Here is a 13068-nt window from a genome sequence, read left to right as displayed (position 1 = left end):
ACTGGTGGCATGGAATGTTGAACAACTTTGCAATCGAGTTGGACATTGAGTGGAAAGATTTTCCTCTTTGACTATGCAATTTTTTTATACTGGATACTATGAACATTTCCAACGACGGACGACGCAACAGGCGTCAGTCACAGCGGATGACACTCGGTATCAACAGGAGTACTACGCATACAGTACTGTCGACAGTAGTACTAACTACGGCAATTGGATTGTAGCGCAATTGCAACCAGTCAATGAAAGTCACAGACTACCAGCGAGTGTCATAGTGTAAACAGGTGAAGCTGCATTGACTACAGTACACTAAAACACCTCAACCGTACTGTACGTCAGTACATCACCAGTCAACTCAATACAAGTCAAACACCATCAAAGAACCGTGTACTGTACCCTCAGGGACTAGAGTCCCTTCAATGGAATGAAAGCACAGCCCCAACCCGATCCAATGGTTGATTTTCGAACCTAAAATGAATCCAATCGCTGCTATTCCAACACTGTATGACTACAAAAATTCTTAACCCTAATCCCCAATCGGGGGGTTCAAGTCCAGTTTCGGCTTGACTTTTAAGGACACTGCTAGGGGATTGCTAAAAATAAAGAGGAAAGAGAGGCGACACAGGAGCGCCCATCTCACGACACAAAAATGTCAAGCCTTCTAACGTGGATCAATCTTGTACAGAGAGAGAGAGAGAGACAGTTGTAGTACCGTACGGCAGTGCTCCATACAATGCTATAGCTACATTCGACATGAATCACTTTCTTTTTAAAAGGCACCTTTTATAATATTTTTAGTGCGGTGAAATCCATGGTAGAGTTATAGTTCTGGACAAAACATCCGCTACTGCACGCTATACGTTGTTATAGTACTGTGGAAGTACGGTAATAATAAAACACTAAAACCAACCATACGGATTGCGTGATCACTATGAAATTCTAGCATAACAACGAGTATTGATTTTTCAGTCAATTTTGTACAGTATTGTACTATTAAGCGTACTGCGATCATTTTTGACCCAGTTCTACCAACCATCATAAAGGGTAGTCTTACACAGTATTGATAACAATATTGCGAATTTTCTCTATCGCTGACTTCCTGTATGAAAAACATAAAATACAGTACTGTAAATCAAGTGCGAAAAATTTCAACTGTTGTTTAAGATAGTCTCCTTCACTCATGTTTTGTATTTTACACTGATGGTATACTAACGTACTGTACAGTACATCTACTATTATTCTGGTCAGCTACGAATTGAGCGAAACACATATCTAGTGCAAAACTCGTAAATACAGCGTGTTGCAATTGCATTTCAAATTTCAAAACAGCGAGACGCTCGCTTCATAACCCTGCATTTAATATATCTCGTTGATATTCAAATACCAATTATTACCGCACCGTTGAACATTAAATAGCTCTTTCACTAATTATACCATATTTATATTGCGCAACATTGGCACTACCCACTACTAAATCCCAAGTTAAAAGGACCTCCAGTATCCACTTAGCGCGTTAATGAATGAAGATAGTATATTCTCACACGGGTAAATATAGATTATATTTGAATCACTTATACTTAAAGAAATAAATACAATCACTATTTACGACCATTTTGGAATATATTTTATTTATTTGCAAGCATTACAAGATTCATTTTGAAACTCATACATTTTGCATATAGTGTACAGTATTGTACCTAATTCTCATATAAGGATTACTGACAGCAGTGAAATATCTATCATGTGTCATCTATTTCAAAGTAAGTAAAAAATTAATTACGTAGCCTCAGTACTTTAGGTTACAGTTTGTCGAAGTACTTGTCCAAAGAAGGTATACCAGCACTTAATCCCTTTCTCTTTCTTGTAGTTGATACAACTTGCCCTGGTTTACTTGCTTCGTCGGAAGGATCACCAGGCAATATCTGCCAATGATCAAATACACACTGTGGGAAAGCTTGGCCTCCAGTATTGGAACGTAGATCGGCCGTAAAACCTTAAAAAACAATATCATCTTATTAATAAAATGTTCAGTAAAACTCGCTAATTGCGTAAGTGTTGTGCAATTACTTTATCTTCGTTATTGACTTACCGAATGATTCATTGACAGGCAAGTAAGCCTTGACTGCAAACATTGGAGTACCAGGAGTTTGCGATTCTTCAAATACGTGACCACGACGTCTATTTAAAACTCCATAGATTCCACCAACAGCATTCTCAGGGCACTACGTAATAGAGTAAATAGTTAATTCGTTGCACCACAGCCTGTAAATATTTCAAAACAATCGCACATTATATTAGGCTGCATTGAAACAATACCTGAATCTCTACCAAATATACCGGCTCCAAAATACGAGGTTGAGCAGTTAATGAGCAAGCATACAAACAACGTCGAGCCGTCGGAATAATCTGACCACCACCACGATGAATAGCATCAGCATGCAATGTAACATCATGGATGTTATAACGTACACCACGAACATTTTCTTCACACATAACGCCCTTAGAGAGATTAGAAAGTTACAATTAGCAAAAGCTGTAAGCTATTCCTAATAAAATAATTGAATCGCTAGAATATACAGTATACCTCTTTCGTAGCCCATTGGAAACCAGCAACGACGCTATCTTTGATTTCATTTAGATACTGTACACCCTTTGTGACATCGATAAGCAAGTTCGGTCCGTTACCCTCAGGGCCAAAACACCAGATCTTACGCGCTTCTGAGACATCATATTCATACTTTTCAGCTAGCAATCTAAAAAAATTCTGCATCAATATCATTTCAACTAGAGTAGACTATGAATCACAAATTAACAAGCACCTAGCTCTTGCTTTAACTTCTCCACGGGGAGTAACATCACCCTAAAAAAAAATAACACATCAACAATTCAAAGTAAATATGAAGAATTTATTTATCATATCACAATTAAAACTTTACCACAGGCTAATAATAGTTTCTGGAATACCTTGTCAATGTCTTCAGCCAATCCTTCCGGGAAAGGTACTGCTCTCATAAAGAGACGATTATGTTTGTTGGGAGATTTAGATAAGCATGTGCGATCTGATTCCTCACTAACTGTTTCTCTGTACGATACTACTGGATCGGATTTCTACAATATCAATTACAGCTGCTTAGTAACAGTCGTGACTAATTATACAAAAATCAAATAGTATTTTATACTTTAATCGGAATGCAAGCGTGATCCTCCTCCAAATCTTTCAAGCAAATTTCCAAATGCAATTCTCCAGCACCAGCAACAATGTGTTCACCGCTTTCTTCAATGGTGCACTTAAAAATTAAGGCAAATAAAATTGTTGTCATGTCATGACTATACTAACTAGAGTAGTTTAAATAACTTCCTACAAAAATAGGGACTACCTGAACCATAGGATCAGATTTTGCAAGACGTTTAAGCCCTTCTACAAGCTTCGGCAAATCAGAGGGATTCTTTGCTTCAACGGCGACACGCACAACAGGCGATACAGAAAATTTCATCACCTACAATTGATTATCAGGTTATAAATTTAGCCGTTATATTATTTATTTTTATCCAATTACGTAGGTGATGTTAATCTAAAATAATTAACCTTTAAATTATGAGCTTCCTCGAATGTAGTGATAGTTCCAGTTTTCACTAAGAACTGATCAACACCAACAAGACCAACAATGTTACCACACGGAACATCCTCAATTGGTTCGATGTAACGACCCATCATCAAAATAGTTCTAAATACATCAAATAATATTGAGTAAGAAATAACAAAATTAACCCTAATATTTCTATATAATTACACTAATTAAAAGTAAAAAGAATACCTTTGAATCTGCTTTAAGTATAAATCTTCTTTTTTTCCAGGAATAAAATTAGGACCCATGATTCGAACCTTTTGTCCAGTAGCAACAGTACCGGAAAATACTCGACCAAAGGCGTAGAAACGGCCTCGATCGCTTGTAGGTACCATCTTTGAGACATACATGCATAAATGTCCCTAAAATGTAGGTAATTATGTAAGTTAGCAAATGCCACTGTATTTGAACAAATCATTATTGTATCTAACCGTTGGATCGCAATTTTTTATAGCAAGAGCAAGAGCATCATCATGAGGACCCTCGTATAACATTTCCATACGATATTTTTGTGCAGTAACAGGTGAGGGAAGATGAATGGTTATCATCTGTAATAAGGCATCACCAGCAGGTAGCCATCTCCTCATGATTGCCTTCAATAACGGTTTTCCTTCCTTTTCCTAGCATAATTTAAAACGTAAAATATCCATTATAGCACGACAAGTATGATATACTTATTATACATGCATCAATAAATCCTACTTACTCTGTCTTCAACTGACAGCTTGATATTGAGCTGGGTGAGCATCTTTTCGTACTTCTCTTTTTCGAAATTCATCACAGATTTGAAAATCTAACAAGGCAATTTAAGAAGATTTACTTCATGTGAAGCACTAATAATTATAACTGACAAAAAAGACCAAAAAATACCTTGTAGATAGGATCAAGTATAAATTGTGTGAATCCTCTAACAAAACCATCGCCGCCGGTCTTGTTCCATTTACGTGACTTAGGATTGCAAAAGTTATCACCCCAAAGACGACCCATAAGTTTACTGGGCTCAATCTTGAATTTATCAGCGTAGATTTCACCAAACTGTTTCAAGGTAAAAGCCCAACCGTGCAAGCCAGAACCAAAGCCAACAGTTCCTTTGGATGGATCAACCTTTAAAAGTATCCAAAAACAAATTCCGTCATTAATTGAACTGAATAACGATCTACCTATACGTTCTCTCTCAAACCTGAATATTTCCCATTGGTCCGTTTTCGTCGTTATAAGTGGCGATGATAACGTTAACATTCTCAACAATACGGCGGAAAGTCTGATACAAATCTTCAGGGTCTAACTGTAACTCTAATAAAGCACGGTCCATCTTGTTCATGAACAAAACGGGCTTTATACGCTCACTGATCGCTTGACGTAAAACAGTTTCAGTTTGCACACATACACCTGAATTAAAACAGATATCAGATTTATAGGCTCGCATTGCAACAAATATTAAGCGCCCGTGATCATATTAATTGTAATAATTTTTATCGAAGTCATTCGGAAGAACTTTCAATTAAATTTCTCTTTATTAAAACAATAAGATATCGAAAATCAATAAACTAACCGCTAACACAGTCGACAACTACCAAAGCACCATCTGTAACGCGAAGTGCAGCTGTAACTTCCGATGAAAAATCAACGTGTCCAGGAGAATCAATTAAATTGATAAGAAATCCTTTTCCAAGCTTTTCTTGAGTAACATATTCTAAATCTTTTTCCGCTAATTCGTAATACATCGATATAGCACTAAAAATGATAACAGTTCAATTTTTAAAAGGAAAATCCTAACGGGGCAGGAACGAAACAATCAGCACGTTATAAAATCTTTCAAGGCTGATTGATAACTTACATACTAGTGTACATTTTTACAGTATAGAGGAAGTCCTATACTCGCAAATCTATGTCACTGCATTCTAGCGGAATATAGAATACTTGTATTTTGTTAATTGATCGGACTAGCAAAAATTGATAAATTGAATCTACCCTTTTACACGAAGATGTATTTAATACAAGAACAACTTCATTACAGAAATCCCTCTAGTGGCCATCATAATAAACGAGACGTAGTAGCAGTACTGTACCTAGGTAACGTATGTACGACAACTACGAGATGGCGATGCTATAGTAAATTACCACCCTTCAAAAGTAAGGATGAAAAAACCGGCATTGAGGCACTACGCCCAATACCAAAAAAGAAAAGCGGCTCAACAACATGAAAAATTAACCTAATACATCGTAGATAGAAGATAAAGTAACTTATTGGAAACTAGGACACACGGTATTTAGCGCCTCTAGTACAGTATACTAGAATTTCCTCGTGATTCCAAAAATACTCACGTCGATTTGATGGTAATACAGCGTTCCTGTTCATCTTTACGTGTATCGGTAAAACGTGTTTCGCCTGCTTTGGCACCAGCGATAATACCAGCCTTACTTACTAGCGAATCGGTTAAAGTCGATTTTCCATGATCGACATGTGCAATAACCGACATATTTCGGATATTTTGCCTTTTGTCCATGATCTCACGGACCTAAAAAGAGGAAATTTTAGCCGTCCAGTCAGTTACAATGAACTTAAAAAAATTCCAATTCATTCGATTATGCGCCAGAATTAATAATTAGAGACAAATTTGATCTACCTGGTCGATTGTGAAGTTCACCTGCGATTTTTCAAACCATGACCGAAAAAGAATTAAAAAGTTAAATCATTGGATACAGATTAAAAAATAGTAAGCAATCATACTTCGACTGTGCGTTTTTTTCATCTTAAAAATGACTGACTACTTTTAAGGTCGCGATAGTATACAGTACAGTACTACGCAAGGCGATGTCGAAAGAGTCCAATGTAACAACGGTATGAAGTAATCAACGATTTCAAAACTTGGATCGGACATTGATAAAAATTCAATTTTACCATCAATAACGTATACCATTTGATCTCAATCTAATTCCTAACTTTCATATTCTATACAAGAACGATAGATGACTAACCATGGTGACAGATTTTCAGCAGATCTACTTTCGGACAAAATCCTCGCCTTCGTTGGAATGGTTGCCTGATGAAAGAGGAAGAACGAGATCGTCGCAGCCAAATTTGTACAGAAATAGCAGCCAATCATGGGATGGCGCTCGTTGACGTCACATCTCATTTTCAATTATATCCAACCCCTTGTGGTATCACACTAAGCGCGGTGTGCATGCCAAAAGGCATTCTTTAAAAGCAGTTCACAAGTCCTTACAGAAAGTCACGCAGGCTGTGTACTGTACAGTACAGTACATTGTACAGTACAGTATGCCTAGTATGTACTGTACAGTACTGTACTGTACACACTACCATGACAGTGCATAATTTACAGTACTGTACTCACTACTGTATAATGTACTGTACATGTTCCATATTTTACACGCTTTTACGGAATGAACGAATTACGCAGGCGCATTCCGCGAGAAGCTGAAGTGCGCATCCGCGTTCCGTTCCATTCCGTAGTTTACTCGGTTACCTAGTACAGTACTTTGACTTGACTGTACACTATCTACCACTGTACTGTAGAATGATTGAATTGTTGAAAAGCTGTTTAGCCTGAAACCCATAGTGTTGCTATAAATGATATCTTTCAATTTTTAAGAAATGTACTTTAAATTGGACTCAAATTGCACGCAGATACATCAGTAAAACCTTTAGCAATTGGCTCTTGATATTTTGATCACTTTTCATTGCAGTATTGAATAATTTTGTTTCTTTGAAATTTCGAATACAAACTATCAGTCACTGCTGCACGTACGGTCGGTCGAACCATTGTACACTATACAGTACACTAGTCAGTTAAAATGGCCAGCAAAATAGCAGCCATCCCAATTCTACAGGATAATGTAGTGCTATACTGTATGTAATGTACCTATTGGGTAATGAGCTAGCCGAGGAATAAAAATGTTAGAGTACATAATAAAGAGTGAACTAATTATAAGTATTAGAGAAATAGTCTTACTTTATTTGAAGGAGTACTGGCCATCATAAGAACAGTGCAAGCTGGTTAATTACAGATAGATAACCTTAGCTTCAAGAGGTACCCCGATGTACAGTATATTTACAATATTTATTAATGGGTTTTTTATTGACGATTGTACCTCGCGGCACGTAACCCTTACAGAGAAGAAGAATAGCTAAATATCTGTCTTCCCTTACATGCGGTTCTTGCCTTAAATAATGACCTGCTTGTCGCTACCGATCTACTTAGGCCTAACATAGGCCGTATACCTTTAGTCTTAACTTATTATACTGACAACCCAACCAGTACTGTGATAGGTAGAAACAGCGCCTACAATAATATACAGTTATCTCACATCGCAATGCCGTATTACGTATATCGCTAGTAATAGAAGATCTATAACTATATCTAAACTACCGTCAGTACCGTATCCTACATTCGTTTATTTAGTTATTTATTTATTTACAGAAAGAAAGGGCTTGAGCTACAGTATAATGGCAGTCACTGACTAATTCAAAAGGCATACAGTAGGTACAAAGCAATACTTGACACTGCTCTTAACCTTAATACCCGTTGATCACTAGGAGCAAAAAAAGTAAAAATCACTTTAATGATAGCAAATCTGGTACTAAATTCATGCGCTAATGACCAGTGTATCATAATGTTAATAATACTGTGCACATTTATAATCGGGAGGTTTAAAATTTTTCCCGATCGAAACAATTAAACCGTCAGCAATACGGTAGCTATGAATGCTAGCATTGATAATTGTTGTGTATAGCGCAAATTATGTAATCGAAGACAGATACAGTCAGTAGATAGGACAAGATCCTTGAAAAAAATAAAATATAAGAAAATATTGTTTATGAGCACTCAAGAAGGAGATGCTAATTCAAAGCTCAATTACGTCCATACTATACCAGTCCTGTGCTAATATATCACGCAAAGTAACTACGTCACTATTACTATTAAAACAAATTAAAATGTTAGTTAAACAAATTTATAGGTTTATTATAATTATTAGCTAATCTAAAAAAAGATAAAAACTAAAATAGTATTAAAAGCGAAAGATTTAACATCATAGATGTACAGATAGTATATAATATCATAGCCAATATGTCATAAATATACGAGTATGTTACGGCCATCCTTAAGATCGATTTTGTCCTAATGAGACTAAACAACCAAAAATTTATGAAGCGCACAGTGGTATTAAATAGCCTCATATTGTATTTATATGATTACTAACATATAGTATAATAACCATCGTATGAGTGGTAAAAGCATTTCTGTTCAGTTATGTTAGCAACAATAACAACTTGGACATGATCTAGTTAATACCATATATTTTTTATTACTTTAGCATTAATTAGAAATTGAACTCAAATTTAAAATTACCAGATAAACGTACTGTATATGCTGGTAGAAAACGAACTAAGTGTCCCATCGTCAGCTTCTCTTATCCTAGAATATAACATCGTCAAATCAAAAATTTAAAAAATTTCTGCAAAATCCCTGAAATGTAACACTTTTAATTTTAACAATTACAATACTGCCTTCGCTTATTTACATATACGAGCACGTGCATATCCTCTCTCTCTCTTTCTCCTCACTGTCTCTATCGTCATATGGCTACTCACCTATATTGCACTAATGCCAATCTTTACCTTCTATTATTAATAAATTCCGTCTGTTTCAATCCTACGCCTAAAAAATACAGTCACTGTGACATATTAAAATCATTTCAATGAGTGAAATACCCGCTTGATTATTTACTGATTTTAAGTCAAGATAAAGATTAGTCCTTTTTCTCGCTATCAAGTAATAACTTCGAGTACAGTAACTCATTCACAATCTATACTGATAACGTAAATAATTGAAATTTTATGCACAACCCTTCAATTTATTGTACAGATGGATGTAATGTACCGTATTGCGGGTGCAACGATTATGGTGGAGTCAATAAAGAGAAAGAGAGCAGATAAACTCTATTGATAGGAGTCGCTTTTATACGCATATACTGTATACAAAGAAGCAAATGCAGTCAATCAATTCAACCTTGGCATATTTCCATGCAAGTTCAGCGAATTTCGTTTCGAAATTTATGCAATTCCCATGTAGTTGTTAACAGTGTTATATCTCTGGCTAGTACTGTAGAACCCTTGCGAATAGTAATACAGTGACGGACACAAGCTTAAGAGATTAATTAATTAAGAACTGCTTTATTACGTTAGCTTAGCCTATTTATTGACTCTCATATATGCATCGCCTTCGCATTTCTTACGCTACTCATCGCTATTATCATATCACCTTATGTCTGCGTGTGAAAGATACGCTAATACGAGCTACAATGTCGTACTATACATAGCACGAAGTATAGCTTAGGGCCCCTAGCGTTGTGTACCACTATTTTTCAATTTTTTATTTATTGAAAAACTACGGCTTTCATATATGCATCGCTTACCATTCTAACCATATGTAGGATTGCACAACTGCAGATAAATTACTACACTACGCATATTAATAACCATACTTCTAACAAAGAATCGAATTACGAAATGTAAATGAGCACGAGTAATCAAATCCATACTTATACAATAGAAACTAGGCACAAGCATAGATTGTAGAATAACATATGTATCACACCATAAATTATCAATGACCATAAATATACTACAACATGTAAAAATTGCAAGTTTGTAAAATGCCGTATCGAACTGATATCGAGCAATCGCAGGATCACTTAAAGTAAATAAAATTAATGAATTGCTAGTAACTTAAATACTTTAAGTTATAGTTTGTCCAAATACATATCCAAAGCGGGTACACCTTCAGTTAATCCCTTACTCTTTCTTATTGAAGCTACAATTACGCCAGATTTGGATGTTGCATCCAATGGATCATCAGGCATTATCTGCCAATGATCGAATACGCACTGTAGAAAAGCCTTGCCTTGAGTTGCTGATGAAAGATCGGCCTTAAAACCTGAATAAAACATCACGCTACTATTTAGTAAAATATTTTAAATAAACTTGCCAATTTTATACACTACGCAGTTACTTTATCTTCATCATATCATTGTTATCATCTCACCAAATGATTCATTGACAGGTAGGTAAGCCTTGGCTACAACCATCGGAGTATTAGAAATTATATTTTCTTCCAATATTTTACCACGACGCTTATTTAAAGTTAAACTGACTCCACCAGTAGCATCTTGCGGACACTACATGACAGTACAAATAAACGATTCATTACGAGGCATCCCAATTAGCATATACGTTTCAGTAAGATTGAAATTATACCTGAATCTCTATCAAGTAGACAGGCTCCATAATACGAGGTTTAGCAGTTAATACACAAGCATGTAAACAACGTCGAGTCGTTGGAATAATCTCACCACCAACACGGTGAGCAGCATCAGCATGCAATGTAACATCATTGATGTTAAAACGTACAGCACGAACATTTTCTCCACACAAAACGCCCTTCGAGAAATTTTGTGATTATCATTGATATTAGGAATTGATTATTGGTCATATTACAACAGCAGAACTACAAAGTATGCGTATACCGTTTTCGTAGCCAATTGGAAACCAACAACCACACTATCTTTAATTTCATTTAAGTATTGTACACCTTTTGACGTATCAATAAGAAAATTGGCTCCTTTAGCTTCAGGACCAAAACACCAAATCTTACGTGCTTCTCCGGCATCGTATTTGTACGTATCGGCTAGATATCTAAAGATACATACTCTATGTCAACATTTTTCAACCATAGTTATATAGCAGAGAGTCATATATCATAATAACTACCTAGCCCTAACTTTGAAGTCTTGTTCTGGAGTAACTTTACGCTATAAAAATAAAATAAGTAATACATACATCACTCAAGATAAATGTAGAGAATTGAATTTACGTCTCGTATCCGCGTCTATACGATTACATATTAAAAAAATTAGCGAAAACAACCACCATAGATTAATATAACTGCTAAATTACATTCTCAACATCCTCAGCCAATCCTTCAGGGAAAGGTTGCGCTGTCATAAAGAGACGATTGTGTTTGTTGGGAGATTTAGATAAACACGTCTGACTTGATTTGCTGCTAACTGTTTCCTTATACGATACTGTTATAGCAGATTTCTATAAAGGCATAAATTACACCAGCTTTGGCAATGCAGTCGTAATCAATCATAAAAATTAAATGGTAATTTTATACTTTGATCGGAATGCCAGCATAGTCCTTCTCTAACTCTTTCAAGCTAGTATCTAAATGCGATTCTCCACTACCAGTGACAACATGAGCGCCGTTTTCTTCAATAATGCACTAAAAAAGTAACCAGAATAAAATCACGATCATAATATCATGATACAGAATATATTATTTTAACCAGAGTAACTTATAATGGTGCCCTACAGGATAAAAATAGAAACTACCTGAATCGTAGGATCGGATTTTGCAAGAAGTTTAAGTCCTTCTACAAGTTTTGGCAAATTAGAGGGGTCCTTTGGTTCGACACCGATCCGTACAACAGCCGACTTAGAAAACTTTATCATCTACGATCATAATCATATTTAAATTTATTTATGTGATATTCTTTTATCCAATTATGCAATATTAATCTAAATCAGTTAACCTTCAGATTATGAGCTTTATCGTACGTAGTGATCGTTCCAGTTTCCATTAAAAACTGATCAACTCCAACAAGACCAGCAATGTTACCACATGGTACATTCTTAATTGATGCAATACAACGACCCATCACCAAAACAGTTCTAAATATATCGAAAACGTTGAGTAGTCAATATTACTTGAGTAAAATAAATTCTCATGATTTCTACATGATTATATTCAATATTACTTTTGAATTTCTATTTGATGTAAATCATCTTTTTTTCCAGGTACAAAATTAGGACCCATGATTAGAACCTTTTGTCCAGTACCGACTGTGCCTGAAAAGACTCGACCAAAGGCATAGAACTGTTTTCCATCGCTTTTAGGTACCAACTTTGAAATATACATACATAAATGTCCCTGTAAATGAACGTAATCCAATTTTATTAGTTGGTAAACATACCGGTATGCCATCAAGTTACTATTGTATCTAACCTTTGGATTGCAATTTTTTATATCAAGAGCAATAGGATCATCATGAGGACCTGTATATAATATTTCCATGCGGTATTTTTGTGCAGTAACAGGTGAAGGCACATGAATACTTGCCATCTTTAACAAAGTGTCCCCAGCAGGCAGCCATTTCTTCATGATTATATCCAATAACGCTTTTCCTTCCTTTTTCTAGTTTTATTAAAAAACGTAAAAATATATTGTACCCCGAAAACTATACTTTACGATGCGACACTATATGTAGGCCTACTTTTTCTTCAGATGACAACTTAATTTGAAGCTTTTTCAGCAACTTTTCATATACATTTTTTTGAGATTTCATTACATTCTTGAAA

The 13068-nt window shown here is 35.6% G+C and overlaps 1 protein-coding gene across 1 annotated transcript; it reads right to left on the bottom strand.

Annotated features, from left to right (window-relative positions):
* Positions 1 to 1610: 1610 nt before the first annotated feature.
* TRIADDRAFT_37398 (uncharacterized protein) lies at positions 1611 to 6277 on the bottom strand. Its single transcript, XM_002110511.1, has 17 exons — positions 6254 to 6277; positions 5952 to 6145; positions 5179 to 5360; positions 4807 to 5015; positions 4497 to 4730; positions 4333 to 4419; positions 4058 to 4246; positions 3816 to 3988; positions 3587 to 3725; positions 3378 to 3497; positions 3180 to 3287; positions 2965 to 3108; positions 2820 to 2860; positions 2585 to 2753; positions 2317 to 2499; positions 2090 to 2222; positions 1611 to 1993 (listed from the first exon to the last, which is right to left on the bottom strand). Exons 2-17 carry the CDS (start codon positions 6131 to 6133, stop codon positions 1800 to 1802), a joined length of 2487 nt encoding a protein of 828 aa, XP_002110547.1. The 5' UTR covers positions 6134 to 6145; positions 6254 to 6277; the 3' UTR covers positions 1611 to 1799.
* Between the last annotated feature and the right edge of the window lie 6791 nt (positions 6278 to 13068).

This window comes from Trichoplax adhaerens, genomic scaffold, assembly GCF_000150275.1.
Source record: "Trichoplax adhaerens TRIADscaffold_3 genomic scaffold, whole genome shotgun sequence".
Classification (NCBI taxonomy): domain Eukaryota; kingdom Metazoa; phylum Placozoa; class Uniplacotomia; order Trichoplacea; family Trichoplacidae; genus Trichoplax; species Trichoplax adhaerens.
Note: the sequence above shows the minus strand (reverse complement) of the source record. Positions and strands in the feature narration are given on the sequence as shown.

Coding starts and splice junctions, on each gene's coding strand:
- TRIADDRAFT_37398 (XM_002110511.1), bottom strand. CDS start 6,133: ATGGACAAAAGGCAAAATATCCGAAATATGTCGGTTATTGCACATGTC. Junction 3,726..3,815: donor TACTTAAAGCAGATTCAAAG/GTATTCTTTTTA, acceptor TGATGTATTTAG/AACTATTTTGATGATGGGTC. Junction 1,994..2,089: donor GCCTGTCAATGAATCATTCG/GTAAGTCAATAA, acceptor TTGTTTTTTAAG/GTTTTACGGCCGATCTACGT.